Source organism: Zalophus californianus, chromosome 9 (assembly GCF_009762305.2).
Source record: "Zalophus californianus isolate mZalCal1 chromosome 9, mZalCal1.pri.v2, whole genome shotgun sequence".
NCBI lineage: Eukaryota > Metazoa > Chordata > Mammalia > Carnivora > Otariidae > Zalophus > Zalophus californianus.
In genome coordinates this window covers 17203052-17225239 of record NC_045603.1, presented here as the reverse complement: position 1 = coordinate 17225239, position 22188 = coordinate 17203052, and the positions used below count along the sequence as shown (strand labels likewise).

General features: G+C 41.3%; 1 protein-coding gene across 1 annotated transcript in view; it reads right to left on the bottom strand.

Moving 5' to 3' along the window:
• The window catches only part of ALDH1L2 (aldehyde dehydrogenase 1 family member L2), a 64373-nt gene extending 42194 nt beyond the window's left edge, over positions 1-22179 (bottom strand). Inside the window, 3 exon segments of the mRNA XM_027595304.2 lie at positions 1551-1785; positions 5653-5797; positions 22027-22179. Of these exon segments, the coding sequence (XP_027451105.1) occupies positions 1551-1785; positions 5653-5797; positions 22027-22074 (428 nt within the window). The 5' untranslated portion in view covers positions 22075-22179.
• Between the last annotated feature and the right edge of the window lie 9 nt (positions 22180-22188).

The following is a 22188-nucleotide window of genomic DNA, read 5'->3' as shown; positions in this document are numbered from 1 at the left end:
TCCGACTCTTGGTTTTGGCTCTGGTCATGATCTCAGGGTTGTGAGATCAAGCCCCCAGTAGGGTTCAGCACTCAGCCAGGAGTCTGCCTGAGATCTGAGATCCTCTCCCTCCCCTTCTGTCCCCCTCTGCGCCCCACCCCCAAGGGCATGCACAAGTGTGTGCGTTCTCTCTCTCTCAAATAAATAAATAAATAAAATAAATAAATAATAAATAAATAAAATCTTGGGGGGATAAAAAAGCTTAGCCTAAGAGAAAATGTTGGCCCATAAGAGCGTATAATATAAACAATAAGCTGTATATGTGGACATATACATATAAAAGCGTATCAGAGGCTAGGCTCATATTAAGAGAGCATGAAGTAATACATCATATCCATGCTCAAGACCTAAATAATTTTTAAATCTTGGAGCTACTAATCAAGCACAACCTAAGTCAATGAATCAATCAATCACTCTTTTCAGAAATATTGAGGAACTAATTGGCATTATGTTTTCAAGAGGCTTGAAAATATTCATATACTTGGTTTTGGTTGTTGGTCTGTTTTAAATTTTATTTATTTATTTGAGAGAGAGAGCATGAGAGAGAGCCCGAGCACAGGGGAGGGGTAGAGGGAGAGGGAGAAGCAGACTCCCCGCTGAGCAGGGAGCCCGATGCAGGACTCGATCCCAGGACCATGGGATCATGACCTGAGCTGAAGTCAGACGCTTACCCGACTGAGCCACCCAGATGCCCAAAAACATTCATATACTTTGATCCAGTGATTCTGCATGTGGAACAATGTGAAATGAGAAAAAAATACAAATTTAAGTGCAAAGATAACCAGACAGTATGATTACAAGAGCAAAAAAGAATTCATGCCAAATACAATGAAATGTCATTCACTACATTTAAACTCAGTGTAGTTCTCTGCCTATTTAATAACTTGAGACAGCGATATCAGGGAGGTGTACAGGTAAATGAGGGAAGGTAGAAAAGTGCACCTGTGGTATTCAGGACTTACAGTGTACCTGCAGCAATAAAAATGTTAGACCATAGTCCCTTCCCTCAAGAAGCTTAAAGTTAAACGGGAGAAGATAGAACAAAGAAGATAATTTCAGATAACTCAGCATTCCGTGAAATGTACTTGAGATGCTCTAGGCAAAAAAAAAAAAAAAAAAGTTCTATGGTCAAATAAGTTTGGGAACACTGTGTACTCAGATTCCCTCTTGGAGATCATGATGCTCTCACTAAAGCACATATAAAAGGTTCTCAGAAGTCCCGTGATCAAGAAATCCAGCATAACCCAAACTTGTCTGACTCTAGAACCTTTGTTTGCTCAATTACCAAGTTCTATCCAATGGAGCCGGTACTCCATAGGCTATTCTTGAAGATGCTGCCTAGCCAATGCAGCACTGTGAAGTCTCAGGGGAGTTCATGCAAGAGTAGCAATCAGTCAGGGCCTCACAGTTGCTCAAGCATAGCTATTTTCTTGATGCCATAGGAAAAAAACAGAAAGATTATAGGGCAATGGAAGTAGGCCCATCTTCTCTATAATTAAAAAAATTCTTACCAGTTGATGGCAGAGGCTCCTCTGTGACTTGGAAGGAGCGAGGGGTGATATATGATGGAGCCGTGCTTTGGGCTGTCAATTATATCCATGGGGATAAACTGTGTGCAGAAGGGAAGCACGTTTAGCTCAGCTCCCACAGATTCGTAGGCCTCTGCCACCTCCTTTATGGTCTTGCCCTTGACTCTCCATCTGGGGAACTTGAACACAGGGGTCCCGTCTTTCTCTGCAGCTAGAGCTGAGCATGGAGGAGAAAGTTATTTTTATAAAAACAAAAACAAAAAAACTGTCCATAAGTTAATATGGCTATGGATTCACACATTACAGTTTTACAGCTTCATGAAACACTGACAAAGAAAACATGGCGAAGAACAATTTAGATTGTGACCAGAATTTGACCTGTTACAATTTTATCATGATCCGCCCATTTCATAACGTGATTTTTAGCTATATATTTGAGGCATAATAGATTTAAACTCAAAAGTTTGTAGCTAGATAACATTTAAATTTATTTTTTAAAGATTTATTTATTTATTTGACAGAGAGAGACACAGCAAGAGAGGGAACACAAGCAGGGGAGTGGGAGAGGGAGAAGCAGGCTTCCCGCCGAGCAGGGAGCCCTATGTGGGGCTCGATCCCAGGACCCTGGGAACATGACCTGAGCCGAAAGCAGATGCTTAATGACGGAGCCACCCAGGCGCCCACATTTTAAAATTTTAACTGAAGCTTTTTCTTTCATAGATTAAAAAAAAATTATACCTTTATTACTGATAGAGCCATTTAAAGAATATTTGTTTGTTTGTTAGATTTGGAGCCAAGTGCTGGTACATCAGCAATCAGATTAGACATAGTCAGCCTCTGGTACACATGGAAAACCACGAGCCCCTTCCCAAGCCTATTTCCTGGAGGGAAGTCTCTTTTAACACAAGGCAAACTGTAGATCTAAACACATTCTCCCTGCCAAACAGATACCAAAAGATAAAGAGAAAGTTTTTGAGCTGAGCTGGGCTTGTCTAGTTCCTTCTCCCAGATTCACCAATCAGATAATTTAGTGGAAGAGAGAGGCCAAGAATGGAGAATACATGCTCCTTGTGAGGGTTTTGCCATGCTGGAGAAGATCCAAGGCTCTTTCCTGTGGAAAATGTCCTTTCCCAAAGGAAGGGCTCCATCTACTTCTGTGTGGAAGAGGAATGGCCCTCCAAAGTGCAGACAGCACTAGCTCATTTTTTTCCATAATAAGATATCACTTTTACTAACTACATACCTTACGTATATTAAGCATATATATTATTTTCTCAACAACACAAAGCAACTACATTTTAGGTAATTTTTAAGAGCTTCAAGTAAGGCTTTTTATCTGTGTTTTTGGGCTCCCTTTCCTTTCTCTCCCTTTGGATCATCAACCTTCATTGACTTTGGATGGGATGATGCTTCCACTAGAAAGCCTAAATTCCAAATCCTAAGTGAGTCCTGAAGGAATCTGGCCATCAAGCCAATGCCTTGATCAATTCACTTGGAAGAATGGGAGAGACCAGTAAAATAATGTTGACAAAATGTGAATGTTCATAAAATGTTCAAAAAACTGTAAACAACTCATTTTCAGGTGATAGGAAAATGAATAAATGGTGGTTCAAAGGTAAAATTGGGAGAAAACTGTGCAAGGTTAGACTAGGAAAGAAAAATGGGATGAGAAACTTAGAAGTCTTCATTTTTAAAAATATACACCACTGAAATAGGCTTGAGGTATCCACCGGTTATTCTTCCATATTGATTTGTGGCTGCCCCAGGGCTATTTTTGGCTGCTTTAGTTGACTATTCCGACAGCAAGACTAGTTAGCCATTGTCATTTTGATCCCTTTGCATGAACTAGATGCAGGGCAGCGCATATTATATACCTCATTTCATTTAATCTGTGTAAGATGGGTGCTGTTGAACTAAGCTTAGTGAGTTTTAGTAACTTGCCCATCATCATGCAGCAAGTAAGTGGCAGAGGCAGAATTAATTCCATGACTCCAAAACATATACTGTTAACTCCATCTGTACCACATCCCAGCCTACTCTACAAGTCAGATTGGTATTTTTTCTTATCTATGTTATGCCAGCAGCCCAAATGGTCATGACCAATAGACAGGAGGTCCCGGCCCTGGGACCAGACACTAGGGAAAGTTTCCCAGGACATCCTTTGGAAGGAACTTTAAGACTCACATGCTTGCAATTCTGAAGTTCATGTACATGGCAGAGACTGCTAGTTGCCCCCCTTCGTCCCTTAGCAAGGATTCCTGTACTTTAGCTGAGCACATAGCCACTCTGAATAAAATCTACATTTCTCAGTCTATTCTGCAAATAGATTTGGCCTGTGACCAAGTTCTAGCCAGTGGGATACCAGTGAGACTAATATGTGCAACTTCTGGATGATATCCTGAATAAAGCCTTGCCTTCTGCTTCCCCTCTTTCCTTTCCTGCTTGCTAGAATGCAGAATTGACAGTTGGGGCTAAAGGCAGCTATCTTGGACCATGAGATGGAAGCCCAGTGTTGATAAAGATGAAACAAAAAGGGCGGGAGCCTGCATCGTGATCGATATAAAGCTGCTACAACAGCTCTAACAGCTAACTCAGACTTGAGAAATGGACTTCTACGTCACATAAGCTAATATTATTTGGGGTCTCCCTGATTCAATAGCCAATCTGATATCCCAAATATGAGTCCTCCGAAATATCCCCCACACAAGGCTGGTGGGAATAGATAATAATAACACAGATAGTCCCAGTAATAGGAATCTGTTCCCTTCTGCCTTGGGAGCCACGTCTAAATTCATGAGGCAGTTTCCCTCAGAATTCTCCATGTTGGGATAACCTTTTTCTGAAACAAGGATAATTTCTAAATCAAGTGATTACGTTCATATGTGCATATGTGCTCTTGACCCAACTTTTTTTTAGCTTGACTCTTGAAAAATAGTATTAAAATATAGTAGTTTTTAAAGTAGTAACAGTAATTAGGATAAACCTCAGAGCTGCTGCTTTTGAGAAAAAAAAAAGGATAAAATTTAAGGGTTATCACAGATCAGTGTTTCCCAACCAATCTGCATATCGTACCAGTGATTTGTGAAGATCTAATTCAAAAGCGAAGATGTCCGGTTGCTCATTCTTATTCCCTCTCTGGACAGTTTGTAGACTGTTTCTATTTCTGTGTTTTACACCTATTCGCAACATAACTATAGTTGACTCTTGAAAAATACAGGTTTGAATGGTGTGGGTCCACTTACAGGTGAATTTTTTTTGATAAATATAATACTGTAAATGTATTTTCACTTCCTTACGATTTTTTTTAAGTAACATTTTCTTTTCTCTAACTTACTTTATTGTGAGAATATACTGTATAATACCTATAACATACAAAAGCTGTGGTAATCAACTGCTTATGTTATCAGCAAGACTTCCTTCTGGTCAACAGTAGGCTTTTAGTAGTTAGGTTTTGGGGGAGTCAAAAGTTATACGTGGATCTTTGTGTAGGGGGTCAGCGCCTCTAACCCCTGTATTGTTCAAGGGTCAACTGTATAGCTTGCAAATCAGAATCCCACTGAGGGTTTGCTCTGAGGATGGCTATCTTCTTTAACCTTACCTTAGCAGCCCAGCAGTCACAGCTACAATTCGTTCTGACATAAATGCACTCTTTATGACCCCACATCGATTCCTGTTCTTGGATGTGGCCCTCCCTTCATTTCCACTGGCACCTCTGAATCAGACATTATTCTAGATGTTCCATAACACTTTTGGAAAGTCATAAGCATAGTTCAGAAAAAACATATGCCTGGAAATTCCTCTGATGGACCTGGTGATTACCTTGGAGGTAAGTGGAGAAACTCTTAATATGATGGGGTCCTGCACCTTTGTCTTGGGCCCAAGGAGAAAGGAGAATTGAGTCCCTATCATGAAATCAGACTTAGCTTGTGAAGGCAGGGTAGATGTGGCAGCTGGGTCTTTGGAGCCTGTGGCAAAGAAGTAGAAGTGTAGACATGCTAATGAGGGGTAAGGGGTCTGAGCTGGGGCCTGTACTGGCTGGGTCAGTGCAGAGGCCTTGATTCAGTAGGTTCCAAGATACACTCACCCAGCGGGTCAGCTTTTCCATCCTTGTCTGGCACTGTGAACACGCCTACAACTCGGTGGCCCTCTTTGCAGAGCTGGCTGTAGACTTCCTGTCCAAAGAGGCTCTGACCAATAAGGGCCAACTTCAGCTTGTTTTTGAAATTAACCTGTGAAACAATTTAACGATGACAGATGTTGGCATGGATAGAAGACATATGGATGATAAACACTCTTTTTTCAATCATACGAGATGACTTGAGGACAAGAAAAATCTCAAAGATCCACAAAATAAAATTTTTATTGACATACACTGGACCCAGGCTACATTATACATAGATAATAGAGAAAATAATTTCACACGGAAGAATTCCTCTTTTCCCTTTTGCTCTAATTCCCCTGATTATTCACCATAATCATTGGGATTGCATATATTTTACAAGCCATTCCTATTCCTTGGTGAAATGAAGCCAGATGTTAATAAGTAAGTGTAAGTTTCATAGTTAAAAGGAATTTAACTCTGAGCAAGATCTGCTTCAACATGACAATGCTTTTATGGCCTTGCGATATAGAGAGAAGAGCTAAACTCATCTCTTAACTTCCAAAGGAGGCCAAGAGCTAACATGTGGTCTATAACATGGGGGTCACAGGCACACCCTAGAGCTAAACTATCTGAAGTCAAAATCTAGTGCCACTCTTACTTAGTCGTGTGGCCTTAAGCAAGTGACTAACTTCTGTTGCCTTTTTTTCCTCACCCATAAAATGGGAATACTAACACCAGCCTCACACAATTTTGATCAAAGTAGAAGATTTATTAGGCAGTAAGTTTAGTGCAGTGTCTGACACAAAGTACTGTCTGACACAAAGTACTGTTTAAGTAAAAGCTTCAATAATGTCTTAGACATATTGCCACATCCTAGACAGTGTCATGTTTCTTTGTAGAGTCCAGAATTCCAAAGTCCTTGGTAAGTGGCCCAAATCCATTTGGCCTCAACACCTGGATTGCTCTAATGGAATGTTCAATGTTCTTTATAGTCCCTACAGGTTCTTGTAAGTTTGTGCAAATTCATTTGGCTTCAAACTTGACATGGACGGACATACTGTTATTTATAGTCTTTATTTACAGTATTTATAAGGACTATATGTTTATATGTATTGCTGCAGAAAGATCAATGTGTTTGGTTACAGATACTGTCCCAGACCCTGCTGTGAATTGTATGGAACGTACTATCTATGTACCATGTTAATTTTCTAAAATGTGGATAATTCTGAACCCCAAAACATATTTTGTCCCACAGGTTTCAGATAAAGAATTAAGGCCTGCACATCATTTCATTTAATCACTGCAACTATCATATTTTATTTTTTCCTGTTTCACACTATTTTATGAATGAAGAACACCAGGGCTTAGAAATATCCCCAAAGTCATAGTGGCAAAAAGGAGAGGTGGGATTTGAATCCAGGTCTGTCTGGCTCTAAAGCCTACAAATGTACTTAAAAATAAAATAATCAAAATGAGCTACCACCACCACCCATCTCTTTTTTCTTCCTTTCAGAAGATTAACATGGATGTACAAAAGTACATTGATGATCAAAAAAATACAGATACCATACAGACAATAGTAGCACTAAGGGTTATAGTCTTAAAGAACTCTCTTTAAGCAATTATACCTCCTGTAAATTCTCCCCAAAAGGAACCTTTTCACAAAGCTAGGGTGATAAGTTGATATGACGATTGTTAAGACCGTAATGAAAAGCCACAGGGAGAACAGTCTAGATGTAGGATCGTGGGAGTAGAGACGGTCATCAGGGGGTCATGACTTCATATGCACATTCCTCCCTGGTAGAACACAGCTCCACAGGATTTGGATTTAGAATTTTTTTCCTCTTCACTCTAAATGGGATTCTTTAATGTTCTAGAAAGTCATTCTAAATTAGTCAAGCCTCACTGTGAAAATTGGATTATGAGGAAACAATTTCCCCTTGTTTCTCACTTTATTAAGGGTGTAGACAGCATCCCCTTTTAGGCATGAATTTAAAAGCGTATGGGTTCACATGTTCCCTGTAATTGAGCTGATAATTAAACAATTAAGGTTTTAGTTAAAAAATTCTTTTCCAAGGCCAGCCAAAGTTTTTATCCACAAAGAGCCTAGAGCTTCAACATGTAACAAATATTTTCAGGCAAACAGATTAACTGTGTAACAATAACACAGTTTGCCTATAGATAATACATGATTATTTCATTTATTCTTATCACAAACATCAAAATGTTCCATAAATATTCTATCTCCAAATCTTATCATTAATGCTGTTTCTTGAAATAGAACCGACATGTTGGCTACCTTAAAAATTTGACTTTGCCTCACACTACTACGAACAGCAGGTATTTTAAGATCTCTAAAATACTACTCTTAGGGGGCGTCTGGGTGGCTCAGTCATTAAGCGTCTGCCTTCGGCTCAGGTCATGATCCCAGGGTCCTGGGATCGAGCCCCGCATCAGGCTCCCTGCTCCACGGGAAGCCTGCTTCTCCCCTCCCACTCCCCCTGCTTTGTTCCCTTTCTCGCTGTCTCTCTCTCTGTCAAATAAATAAAATATTTAAAAAAATAAAATAAAATACTTAGAACACAGAAGAGCCAAGAGGCTGGGCTGACTCAAATGTAATGTTACTTGGAGTTCGATTCCAGATTGAACACTCCCCTAGAAAGAGAGCATTTAAAGAAATGTCAATATCTTTGGAAATACTACATTCATTGAAAGAGTTTCTGAGCTTAATGCTAAAGCTAAGCTACAAAGGTGAGTTTCCAACACTGTGTTTACAATGAGTTAGCGTAATTCCAAAAAACCAGCCTGGGATATTCTACCTCAGTCTTATTTCTCCAGCTATGATCTGAGGACTGACTGCTGTGTTGGCGGAATCAGTGGGGAGGTTGTGTTAAAAGTGTGGGTCCCTGGGCCCCACCCCAGATTTACTGAGTCAGACTCCCGGGCCTAGGAAGCTGCATTTTAACAAGCTTCCCATTGACTTAGAGGTACTCTCAAGTCAGAGAATCTCTGCTGTATGGAGAGCATGTGCCTGCCTGCTACACAATAAGATTCTGCCCTGGGGAGTCTGGGTCAGGATGCAGGGCTGGAACTAATAGCAAACATTTTAACAAGACTCTAGTATGTGCCAGGCATTTCAGGCTAACCCATTCCCCCAGCCCCCGCCCCTCATTTTGATTGCCCCATGACTCCTGGAGACAGGCATTCCTAAGCCACTTTATAAATGGAGAAATTAAAACTCAGACAAGATAAGATACAGCCTGGAGTCAAATAGCTACTAAGTGGCAGCCCTCAGATTCTAACTGGTTATTAGTGTTCACTGTTTTCCCATAACACAGGCCCTAGGATTTTGAGCTGGGTCCAATCATTTAAAATCTGAATAATAATAGTATCTATTTCATAAGGTTGTTATAAGGATTTATCAGGATAAAGCATGTAAGGCCTTAGTGCAGCATGTAGCAATAGTGAATGCGCAACAAATGTTAACTATTATTATTAATAATAATACCATAGGTAATACCTGGGTAAATAAAAAATGCTGATGAAGGATCTTTCCTACTAGAAATGTGCCATGAGCCCAGCACTGCATTGAGCCTATTCATTAATTTTTAAAAATGTATCAACTATTTATCATATGTCTTTAGGACTCAGAGTAACCAGTTTTACTCATGAGAATGCACAAGGCTCAGGGAAGTCAAGTAACCTGCTAACGAGGGACAGAGGCAGGAGTCAAACCCAAATCTGTCTCACTTAGGTACATACACTTCTATCGCTTTCCTATGTTGAAGGTCCATTCCTCCCCTACCTTTTTTTAAAGACAAACATGGCAACAGTTTGACAGGCGAATTGTGGGAAATAGTTCCATCTTTAGACTTTCTAAAGAAATACCTGGTGGTCCTGACAGGAGAGATGGCACCATTCATTTGTAGGGTGGGTCTGATGACCAGAGAACATTCTTTGAGGCATGATATATTGCCTGTTATATTGGGGGCATATAAGAGGATGGGGCATAAAATGACCCACAGCATTTCTTTTTTTTTTTTTTTATTTTATTATGTTATGTTAATCACCATACATTACATACATCATTACTTTTTGATGTAGTATTCCATGATTGTTTGCGTATAACTCCCAGTGCTCCATTCAATACATGCCCTCTTTAATACCGATCACCAGGCTAACCCATTCCCCCAGCCCCCTCCCCTCTAGAACCCTCAGTTTGTTTCTCAGAGTCCATAGTCTCTCATGGTTCGTCTCCCCCTTCATTCTTCCCTTCCTACTATCTTCTTTTTTTTTTTAATATATAATGTATTATTTGTTTCAGAGGTACAGGTCTATGATTCATCAGTCTTACACAATTCACAGTGCTCACCATAGCACATACCCACCCCAATGTCTATCACCCAGCCACCTCATCCCTCCCACCCCCCACCACTCCAGCAACCCTCAGTTTGTTTCCTGAGATTAAAAATTCCTCATATCATTGAGATCATAGGATACTTGTCTTTCTCTGACTGACTTATTTTGCTCAGCATAATACCCCCTAGTTCCATCCACATTGTTGCAAATGGCAAGATTTCGTTTTTTTGATGGCTGCATAATATTCCATTGTGTGTGTGTGTGTGTGTGTGTGTGTGTGTGTGTGTGTGTGTGTGTATAAATACACATCTTCTTTATCCATTCATCTGTTGATGGACATCTTGGCTCTTTCCGTAGTTTGGCAATTGTGGACATTGCTGCTATAAACGTTGGGGAGTACGTACCCCTTCAGATCACTACATTTGTATCTTTGGGGTAAATACCCAGTAGCGGTACGTTTATACCACTGGGTCGTACGGTAGCTCTATTTTCAACTTTTTGAGGAACCTCCATACTGTTTTCCAGAGTGGCTGCACCAGCTCGCATTCCCACCAACAGTGTAGGAGGGTTCCCCTTTCTCCGCATCCCCACCAACATCTGTCATTTCCTGACTTGTTAATTTTAGCCATTCTGACTGGTGTGAGGTGGTATCTCATTGAGGTTTTGATTTCGATTTCCCTGATGCCAAATGATGTTGAGCACTTTTTCATGTGTCTGTTGGCCATTTGGATGTCTTCTTGGAAAAAAATGTCTGTGGTGGCGCCTGGGTGGCTCAGTCATTAAGCGTCTGCCTTCAGCTCAGGTCATGGTCCCAGGGTCCTGGGATCGAGCCCCGCATTGGGCTCCCTGCTCTGCGGGAAGCCTGCTTCTCCCTCTCCCACTCCCCCTGCTTGTGTTCTCTCTCTCACTGTGTCTCTCTCTGTGTCAAATAAATAAACAAAATCTTTAAAAAAAAATGTCTGTTCATGTCTTCTGCCCATTTCTTGATTGGATTATTTGTTCTTTGGGTGTTGACTGTGAGAAGTTCTTTATAGATTTTGGATACTAGCCCTTTATCTGATATGTCATTTTCAAGTATCTTCTCCCATTCTGTCTGTTGTCTTTTGGTTTTGTTGACCATTTCCTTTGCTGTGCAAAAGCTTTTTATCTTGATGAAGTCCCAGTAGTTCATTTTTGCCCTTACTTCCCTTGCCTTTGGCGATGTTTCTAGGAAGAAGTTGCTGCGGCTGAGGTCAAAGAGGTTGCTGCCTGTGTTCTCCTCTAGTATTTTGATGGACTCCTGTCTCACATTTAGGTCTTTCATCCATTTTGAGTCTATTTTTGTGTATGGTGTAAGGAAATGGTCCAGTTTCATTCTTCTGCATGTGGCTGTCCAATTTTCCCAACACCATTTGTTGAAGAGACTGTCTTTTTTCCATTGGACATTCTTTCCTGCTTTGTCAAAGATTAGTTGACCATAGCGTTGAGGGCCCATTTCTGGGCTCTCTATTCTGTTCCATTGATCTATATGTCTGTTTTTGTGCCAGTACCATACTGTCTTGATGATTATAGTTTTGTAATGGAGCTTGAAGTCCAGAATTGTGATGCTGCCAGCTTTGCTTTTCTTTTTCAACATTCCTCTGGCTATTCGGGGTCTTTTCTGGTTCCATACAAATTTTAGGATTATTTATTCCATTTCTTTGAAAAAAGTGGATGGTATTTTTATAGGGATTGCTTTAAATGTGCAGATTGCTCTAGGTAGCTTTGACATCTTCACAATATTTGTTCTTCCAGTCCATGAGCATGGAACGTTTTTCCATTTCTTTGTGTCTTGTTCAATTTCTTTCATGAGTATTTTATAGTTTTCTGAGTGCAGATTCTTTGCCTTTTTGGTTAGATTTATTCCTAGGTATATTATGGTTTTGGGTGCAATTGTAAATGGGACCGACTCCTTAATTTCTCTCTCTTCTGTCTTGTTGGTGTATAGGAATGCCACTGATTTCTGTGCATTGATTTTATATCCTGCCACTTACTGAATTCCTGTATGAGTTCTAGCAGTTTTGGGGTGGAGTCTTTTGGGTTTTCCACATAAAGTATCATATCATCTGCAAAGAGTGAGAGTTTGACTTCTTCTTTGCCAATTCGGATGCCTTTTATTTCTTTTTGTTGTCTGATTGCCCTGGCTAGGACTTTTAATACTATGTTGAATAGCAGTGGTGATAGTGGATATCCCTGCTGAATTCCTGACCTTAGGGGGAAAGCTCTCAGTTTTTCCCCATTGAGAATGATATTCGCTGTGGGTTTTTCATAGATGGCTTTTATGATATTGAGGTATGTACCCTCTATCCCTACACTCTGAAGAGTTCTTATCAGGATGCTGTACTTTGTCAAATGCTTTTTATGCATTTATTGAGAGGATCATATGGTTCTTGTTCTTTCCTTTATTAATGTATTGTATCACATTGATTGATTTGTGGATGTTGAACCAACCTTGAAGCCCAGGGATAAACCTCACTTGGTCGTGGTAAATAATCCTTTTAATGTACTGTCAGATCCTACTGTCTAGTATTTTGGTGAGAATTTTTGCATCCGTGTTCATCAGGGATATTGGTCTGTAATTCTCCTTTTTGATGGGGTCTTTGTCTGGTTTTGGGATCAAGGTAATGCTGGCCTTATAAAATGAGTTTGGAAGTCTTTCTTCCATTTCTATTTTTTGGAACAGTTTCAGAAGAATAGGTATTAATTCTTTAAATGTTTGTTAGAATTCCCCTGGGAAGCCATCTGGCCCTGGGCTCTTGCTTGTTGGGAGATTTTTGATTACTGCTACAATTTCCTTAGTGGTTATGGGTCTATTCAGGTTTTCTATTTCTTCTTGGTTCAGTTTTGGTAGTTGATACATCTCTAGGAATGCATCCATTTCTTCCAGGTTATCTAATTTGCTGGCATATAGTGGCTCATAGTATGTTCTTATAATTGTTTGTATTTCTTTCGTGTTGGTTGTGATCTCTCCTCTTTCATTCGTGATTTTATTTATTTGGGTCATTTCTCTTTTCTTTTTGATAAGTCTGGCTGGGGGTTTATCAATCTTCTTAATTCTTTCAAAGAACCAGCTCCTAGTTTCGTTGATCTGTTCTACTGTTCTTTTGGTTTCTATTTCATTGATTTCTACTCTGATCGTTACTATTTCTCTTCTCCTGCTGGGTTTAGGCTTTATTTGCTGTTTTTTCTCTAGCTCCTTTAGGTGTAGGGTTAGGTTGTATATTTGAGACCTTTCTTGTTGAGAAAGGCTTGTATTGCTATCTACTTTCCTCTTAGGACCGCCTTTGCTGCATCCCAAAGATTTTGAACAGTTGTGTTTTCATTTTCATTTGTTTCCATGAATTTTTTTTAATTCTTCTTTAATTTCCTGGCTGACCCATTCATACTTTAGTAGGATACTCTTTAACCTCCATGTATTTGAGTTCTTTCCGACTTTCCTCTTGTGATTGAGTTCTAGTTTCAAAGCATTGTGGTCTGAAAATATGCAGGGAATAATCCCAATTTTTTTTTTTTTAAAGATTTTATTTATTTATTTGACAGAGAGAGAGACAGCGAGAGCAGGAACACAAGCAGGGGGAGTGGGAGAGGGAGAAGCAGGCTTCCCTCAGAGCAAGGAGCCCGATGTGGGACTCGATCCCAGGACCCCAAGATCATAACCCGAGCCGAAGGCAGACGCCCAACGACTGAGCCACCCAGGCGCCCTAATCCCAATCTTTTGGTACTTGTTGAGACCTGATTTGTGACCTAGGATGTGATCAATTCTGGTGAATGTTCCATGGGCACTAGAGAAGAATGTGTATTCCGTTGCTTTGGGATGGAATGTTCTGAATATGTCTGTGAAATCCATTTGGTCCAGTGTTTCATTTAAAGTCTATATTTCCTTGTTGATCTTTTGCTTATTTGATCTGTCCATTTCAGTCAGGGGGTTGTTAAAGTCCCCCACTATTATTGTATTGTTGTCGATGTGTTTCTTTGCTTTTGTTATTAATTGGCTTATATAATTAGCTGCTCCCATGTTAGGGGCATAGATATTTACATTTGTTATATCTTCTTGTTGGATAGACTCTTTCAGTATGATATAGTGCCCTTCCTCATCTCTTAGTATAGTCTTTGGTTTAAAATCTAATTTGTCTGATATAAGGATTGCCACCCCAGCTTTCTTTTGATGTTCATTAGCATGGTAAATGGCTTACCACCCTCTCACTTTCAATCTGGAGGTGTCTTTGGGTCTAGAACAAGTCTCTTGCAGACAGCATATCAGTCGGTCTTGTTTTTTTATCCAATCTGATACCCTGTGTGTTTTGATTGGGGTGTTTAGCCCATTTACATTCAGGGTAACTATTGAAAGATATGAATTTAGTGCCATTGTATTGCCTGTAAGGTGGCTGTTACTGTATAGTCTGTGTTCCTTTCTGGTCTATTTTACTTTTAGGCTCTCTCTTTGCTTAGAGGACCCCTTTCAATATTTTTGTAGGGCTGGTTTTGTGTTTGCAAATTCCTTTAGTTTTTGTTTGTCCTGGAAGCTTTTTATCTCTCCTTCTATTTTCAATGACAGCCTAGCTGGATATGTATTCTTGGCTGCATATATTTCTCGTTTAGTGCTCTGAATATGTCATGCCAGTCTTTTCTGGCCTGTGGGTCTCTGGATAGGTCTGTTGCCAATCTAATGTTCCCACCATTATAGGTGACAGACCTCTTGTCCTGAGCTGCTTTCAGGATTTTCTCTTTGTCTCTGAGACTTGTAAGTTTTACTATTAGATGTCGGGGTGTTGACCTATTTTTATTGATTTTGAGGGGGGTTCTCTGTGCCTCCTGGATTTTGATGCCTCTTTCCTTCCCTAAATTAGGGAAGTTCTCTGCTATAATTTGCTCCAATATACCTTCTGCCCCTCTCTCTCTTTCTTCTTCTTCTGGGATCCCAATTATTCTAATATTGTTTCATCTTATGGTATCACTTATCTCTCAAATTCTGCCCTCCTGATCCAGTAGTTGTTTATCTCTCTTTTTCTCAGCTTCTTTATTTTCCATCATTTGGTCTTCTATATCGCTAATTCTCTCTTCTGCCTCATTTATCCTCACAGTTAGAGCTTCCACTTTTGATTGCACCTCATTAATAGCCTTTTTGATTTCAACTTGTTTAGATTTTAGTTCTTTTATTTCTCCAGAAAGGGTTTCTCAAGTATCTTCCATGCTTTTTTTCAAGCCCAGCTAGTATCTTTATAACCATTATTCTGAACTCCAGCTCTGACATCTTACTAATGTCCATATTGATTAGGTCCCTGGCAGTCGGTACTGCCTCTTGTTCTTTTTTCTGAGGTGAGTTTTTCTCTGTTGTCTTTTGTCCAGAGGAGAATAGATGAATGAGAGAACAAAATGCTAACAGGGTAACAATGACCCCAGAAAAATATACACTAAACAAATCAGAAGAGACTGAAACAGGGGGAAAAGAAAGGGAAAGAAAGCAAAAGAAAAAAAAAGAAAGAAAAAGAAAAAAAAGAATATGATCAAATATGATCAGGCTGGTGAATAGATCAGTGCCACACACTAGATTTGGGGCATATTTTGGTCTGTTAGAATAAAGTGCCTCCCAAAATTTTAAAGAAAGAAAAACTTATATATGTACAAAAATAAGGGTGAATACGATGAAGGGATGGAATATGACTGTAAAGATGAAAATTATAAAAGATTTTATAAAAGGAATTGATAAGATAAGGAGTTGGTTGAAAAAAGAAAGAAGAGAAATTAAATTAAAAAGCAGGGGGGAGAGAATGTGATCAGGCAGGAGATTAGAACAAAGCCATACACTAAAGATTTAGGGTATATTTTGATCTGTTAGAAGAAACTGTATCCGAAAATTTTAAAGAGAGAACAACTTATATATATATATATATATATAACCAAAAATAAGGTTAACTATAATGAAGGGATAGAATATGACTCTAAAAATGAAAAATAAAAAAGATTTTTTAAAAAAGGGATTGATAGGATGTTGGCTGAAAAAGGGAAAAAGAAAAATTAAAAAAATAGAAAAAGAAAATTTAAAAAATTAACTTCGAAAGACTAAAGAATCATGGGAAAAAAGCCATGAATTCTATGTGCAGTATTCCCCTAGCGCTGGAGTTCTCCCGTTCTCCTTGATCGGTAAACTTGGTCTTGGCTTGCTGGCTGTTCTTGCTGATCTTCTGGGGGAGGGGCCTGTTGCCGTGGTTCCCAAATGTCTTTGCTGGAGGCGGAATTGCCCCGCCCTTGTGAGTCTGGGCTAAGCAAGCTGCTCAGGTTTGCTCTCAGGAGCTTTTGTTCCCTGCAAGCTTTCCGTACAGCGTTGGAGGATGAGAGTGAAAATGGCGGCCTCCCAATCTCCGCTCCGAAGGAGCCAAGAACTCAGGGCCCCGCTCCTCAGTGCGCCCCCAGAGAAAAGCTGTCAGTCACTCCCGTCTCCCCGGTCTCCGGCCGCACTCCGTGCTCACCCGGCCTGTGACTGAGCATTTCTATCTCTGGCACCCGACTCGGTGTGGAGTCTCCAGACCCAGCAGATCCCTGCGGTGCGCTCCTGCGCTGCTCCTCCCGGGGGAGGAAGGGGAGTCTCCCCGGATCTGCCGCTTGTTGGGTCCCTGCTGGAGGAGCAGTGGCCCGACTGGGCCGCGGATCACGGTTTATGGCAACCCCGAGCTGAGAGCCCGCGCCTCGGCTCCATCTCTGCAGCCGGCTTCCCCGCTCCGATACCTGGGAGCTCTGCCGCACTCAGGCACCCCCGGTCTTTCTGTGACCCCGAGGGTCCTGAGACCACACTGTCCCAGAGAGGGTTCCACCCCCCCTCTTAGCCACTGGAGTGACCCCCCCTCAGCGGAACGAACTTCTAAAAGTTCCGATTTTGTGCTTCGCTGCTCTATCACTTGCCAGAAACGGCCAATGGAGGCCCCCTCCCCCGCCGTCTATCCTCCTGAATATCGCCTTGGATTCACTTCTCCGCATGTCCTACCTTCCAGAAAGTGGTCGCCTTTCTGTTCAGAGAGTTGCTGCTATTCTTTTCTTTGATCTCCTGTTGAGTTCGTAGGTGTTCAGAATGGTCTGATCCCTATCCAGCTCAATTCCTGGGACCAGATGAAATTTAGGTCTCCTACTCCTCTGCCATCTCGCTCCTCCCCCCATCCCACAGCATTTCTAAATCTGGGTGGTACATGCTATTATCTTGGAGTTCTCTATTGATAACATTCTGCCTTGGAAGAGCCTATGGCAGGCAACAGAGCTTTTGCCTTTTTTTTTTAAGACTGTATTTTTAAGTAATCTCTACAGCCAACATGGGGCTGGAACTCACAACCCCGAGATCGAGGGTCAACACACTACTGACTGAGCCACCCAGGCACCCCAGAGCTTTTGCTTTTTAAACTATTCAATGTTACATTCCCAGGCTCTCCATATCCTGGTGGAATCCTTCAGGAAGCAAATTTAGTGGGCTCTGATTATGCTCCAACGATTAAAATACAAGCAAACAAACAGAAACCACATAGTTTTCTATAGAAAACTTAAAGGCTCAGTACTATGAGTCTGCCCTGATCCAAAGTGCTTTTGTGAAGCAGATGCTACCATAATAGAACAGTGGGGTGTTAAATAAGGCCAAAGGTATCCCCATCAGGAATTGTGAGAACTGACAGTTTTACATGAAGGGCCTTTCCACAAAAGAATAAAACAAAGTCAATTTTTCAGAGACAGCGAGGTGCCTAACACCTTGTGGAGCCTTTGGCACATGGTGCCCCAAATCATGCCTGACAGTATGCAAGAGGTACTCACTGGGTTTGTTTTGGGTATTTACCATGCTCTGGGTACAGAGCATGGGAGGGACTACAAATCAGGTGCCCAGCAAGAATGTTTTATTTGGCCCACCGAGCATTTATCAAAGAGCTGTGATAATATTTTTAGGAGGTTTCACATTAGCGGGCTGAATTTCTGACCTCTTTTTAGAAATCAGGAAGTTTGTCAACTGTGGTCTACATTTCCATGTAGCAATAGTCAGCTAGAGCTGAGCAGCAACTGACCCCATTCCTCTGGCTGGACATGGCTTTTCCCTCCATCTGGCTCACATCCTTCATTTGTTTCACCTGTTTGGCTTCCCTGGGAGTTTTTCTTTGGGATCTCTACAGTAAAAGTGCAAAGAAGACTGGTCCCTGTCCTCAGGAGTTCACCAGTTAGCATGAAAGACACACAAGTAAAGACATATTGACATCATAGTGCTAGGATAGGAGAGAACAGTGTGGGTGTGGAAGTCTGGTAGCCTTCCCAAGAAGAGACCTCCATAACTGAATTTTAGAGCACTCATCTTAGGGATTGGCCAAGAGAAAGGTGGGGATTATGGGAGGTCCTTGGGAAATTTCAGGCAGAGGGGGCAGCATTTACAAAGAAATGAATGAGTGGGCAAAGTGGGTTCAATACTGGAAATTGGAGAGTGATGACAAGTGACACTCTAGGGATAGTTAAAAGACCAATTAGGGAGAGTCTTGTCTATATAAAATAAGTTTGACCTTATTGTGAAGACATTGATATCCACTGAACAACTTTAAGCAGGAGAATGATACTGTCTTATTTCTATGTTGACACATACTGAGGTGAGGCATGAATTAACTTTGAGTGGGCACCCCTCTAGTGTTTGAGAATTGAGCATAGTGGAAATAAAAGCCAACCTAATAATCCACCTTCAGTGTATTGACAGACTGTAGCTTGCAATAGTGTAAAAGCCCATGTTACTTATTGTAACAAACCCTCAGACTAATAGTCAGAGGCAACAGATATAAATCTGTGTAAGATTCAAACAAAACTCATGACACCACCGTAAAGGCCAAACTTGTGCAACTTGATTTTCCTATTGCATAATCATATAAAGAATGTACTCATGAGGACTTTCTGGGATAACTGGCTAACATTTTTTTTTATTACAAAAAGGATAACAGATTTTTAAAATAGGGATATCTATGGACTTTTCTGAAAGCAGAGACTGTTTATTTCTTGTTTATTATTTTATGCTTTCTGGCTGTGAGACTCTAAAAAAGTTATTTAACTTATCTGGGTCTCAGTTACTTTATCTGTAAAATGGGCATACTAATAGTACCTACCTCATTGAGATGTTAAGTGAGTATATATATAAAGCATTTATATCAGTGCCTGGTACATACTAAGTAAGTACTATATCAATGCTATCTATTATTATTATTATTTATTAATCATATCCTCAGGATTTAGAACAAGTACTCAATACATAATGCACAATTAAATATGGTTTGAAGTTGAATTTGAAGGTCCTAAAAACAAACTAAACACCAAAGCAGGGGGTCAGGTAATTCAGAAACAAGGACCTGGTTGCTAGATCTAGGGTATAAAGCCAGTACTTGGTTCCAAGAAGCAGGGAAGGGTCCAAACTCTTAAACTGGATCATAAGGTAACCTCAAGTTCTGGAACCAGGCTATGAACCCAGAACCAGCAACCAGACTGTCCCAGACACTGGCAGAAGAAGCTGAATAACAGAGTGCCAAATAAATATGAAGGCCAAATAACCCCACCATGGGGAGAAGTTAAGATGCAATGAACCAGGCAAGCTATTGGAAGTGCACAATAATAACTAATAGACAAAGGGTTTCATTGTTATCTATAGTTGCAGTGGTTAAAAAGATCCAGCCTTGTCATTAAGCCAAAATCATTAAATATTTCTAAGTCCATTTCTTTAAGACAGGGAATGGAAAAATCAATTCTATCAGGAAGTGTTGTAAACTAGTTTTCCCATTGGATTTTTCTAGGTTCTAAGTTTTTTTTTTAATTCTGTTTTAATACCAAACTCAAAAGCACCGTGTGATTTTTTTTTCCTTTTTAAAGATGAAGGTATAATTTACATGCAGTAAAATACACCCTTTTCAATGTATAGTTCTGTGAGTTTTGACAGATACACAGTCACTTAACCATTCTATAATCAACACAAAGAACAGTTCCATCACCCCCCAAAATTCCTTCATGTCCTTTGAGGGACAATCTCTTGTAGTCAATTCTTCCTCCAGCACCAGCTCCTGATAACCACTTTTTTCTATCACTATAGTTTTACTTTTTCTAAAATGTCAGGTAATTGGAATCCTATAATACATAGCCCTTTGAGTCTGTCTCCTTACACTTAGCATCCATATTTGAGTTTCATCCATGCTGTTGTGCCTATCAGTAGTTCACTCCTTTTTTGTTTCTGAGTAGGATTCCCTCGTATGGATGGATTTGTCCACTGTCTACCCTGTCACCAGATGAAGGACATTTAAGTTGTTTCCAGTCTTTGCTGATAATGAATAAAGCCTCTGCAGATATTCATAAATAGGTATTTGAGTAAATAGCTAGGAGTGCCATTGCTGGGTCATATCATAGGTGTATGTTTAACTTTATAAAAAATGGCCAGTTTTCCAAAGTAGCTGTACCATTTTATGCTCCCACCAGCCATGTTTGATTTTGAACAATTCTTATAGAATGCCATCCCAAGGATGGTTCCCCATTTTCTATAGAGTAAAATATCCCAAACACTCCACTTGTCATTCCATATCTTCCTTTTGGCCATGGAAGAAACTGTCTTCTTCCCAGTCAAATGTCACTGCTTTTCCACATGTACTCCTGGGTACAGTCAGACTTAGACCCCTGACCCCTGACCATGCTTGGTGCTTCCCCACATGTATGTTTTTGTCTCTGTCGTTTGCCACCTGGGATGTTCAACCGAAATATTACTGAAATCTTATGTAAAGCCCGCTATGGCCATCTTTGCATTCTTCAAGAATCCCCTCTGCTCTCCAAAAAAAGACAATTCAATGAAAGGTGTTGACAGAAGAGGCCATTAAAACAGGCAAGCACCAGCCCTTGCTCTCTGTGCCATCCTACCCAGATTCCCAGGTGCCACGTGGCAGGAGAAAGCTAAGGAGGAGTCCAGAGCAAGCAAAAGCTCTTCAAGAGCAGGCTTTCCTTATTTTTTTAAAAGGTGAATGCTCCCCAAATAACTAGGACTGGATGGGGTAAAGTGAATCCTCATTATTTGGGGTTGTCTGGGAGACAAAAGCTCTTCCGTGTATGTACCACTCGGCTGGTTTCTGGTGCTATTCAAGACTTCTCTCTGCCTTCAAGTTTTTTTTAGATCTTGATATGTACACACACACATAGATTTTTGCAAAGAAGAGGAATCTAAAAGCAAATTCCTTCACAGCCCAGGAAGCATGAACTTCCTATAAAAGAGATAATGGTACATGAGATGAATTGTTTTTTCTTCCTTAAACAGCTTTGAGTCTGCCTAGATGCAGGGAGGCATCTCTCCCGGGGCCATATGCAACGTGTCTGCTCTCTTTCCATTTCTGGAGGAGCTGACGCAATTCCAAGGCGCGCGGCTGGGCCGCCGCTACAGTTTAATGTTCTAGCGTGGTTGCTTCTGCAGCGCCTGGTAATCCCAGCAATCTTGCCGCCTGCAGCTCAGGAAAAATGAGCTTGCAGCCACCAGCTCCGAGGGCCATCCTCTGAATGGGCCCTGAATGCCAGTCAGGAGCGCTCATACCTCTCAGGCCTGCCCAGGAGGACCCAGCTGACTGACTACTGCTCTCCTCCAGAGAGGGTCTCGGTCCTGTACTGCGGCTCCATCTCCTGACCAGGGACCTCATGATTGAAATGAAAAAAGGAAAGGAAGCTGACTCTGTCCCCCCTGCCAAGCGACTCTTTCCACCCTGTCAATCCCAGCCAGACCGTAGACGTTCAAAAGCGGCATCCCCAGCCCCTTCCCTGGACAAGACAATAGCTTGCCTGACAAGCCTTACTCGAGACCCTCTCCGGATCCTTCACTGCAGTCTCCCCGTTTTAAAAACGCTGTCTTGGCTTTTAGCCAAGTCTAAACACTGTGCCCACCCCAGCCCCGCCGACCGGCCCTCCCGCCGCAGGGTCTGGAAAACAGCCCCGGGTGAGAGCCAGGAGGCTTGCCCGAGCCAGACTCACCTGGCCGGTGGAGAAGCGCCGGAGCGCCTGGCTGCCCCTCCACAGCATGCTGGAAGGGAGCGCTCGGGCGGGCTGCGCGACAGCGGGGGCTCAGCCTGGGCGCGGCCTGCAGCCTGAGACCGCCGGGCGGCAGAAATCGCTGCTAGCTGGGTCCGCCGGTCC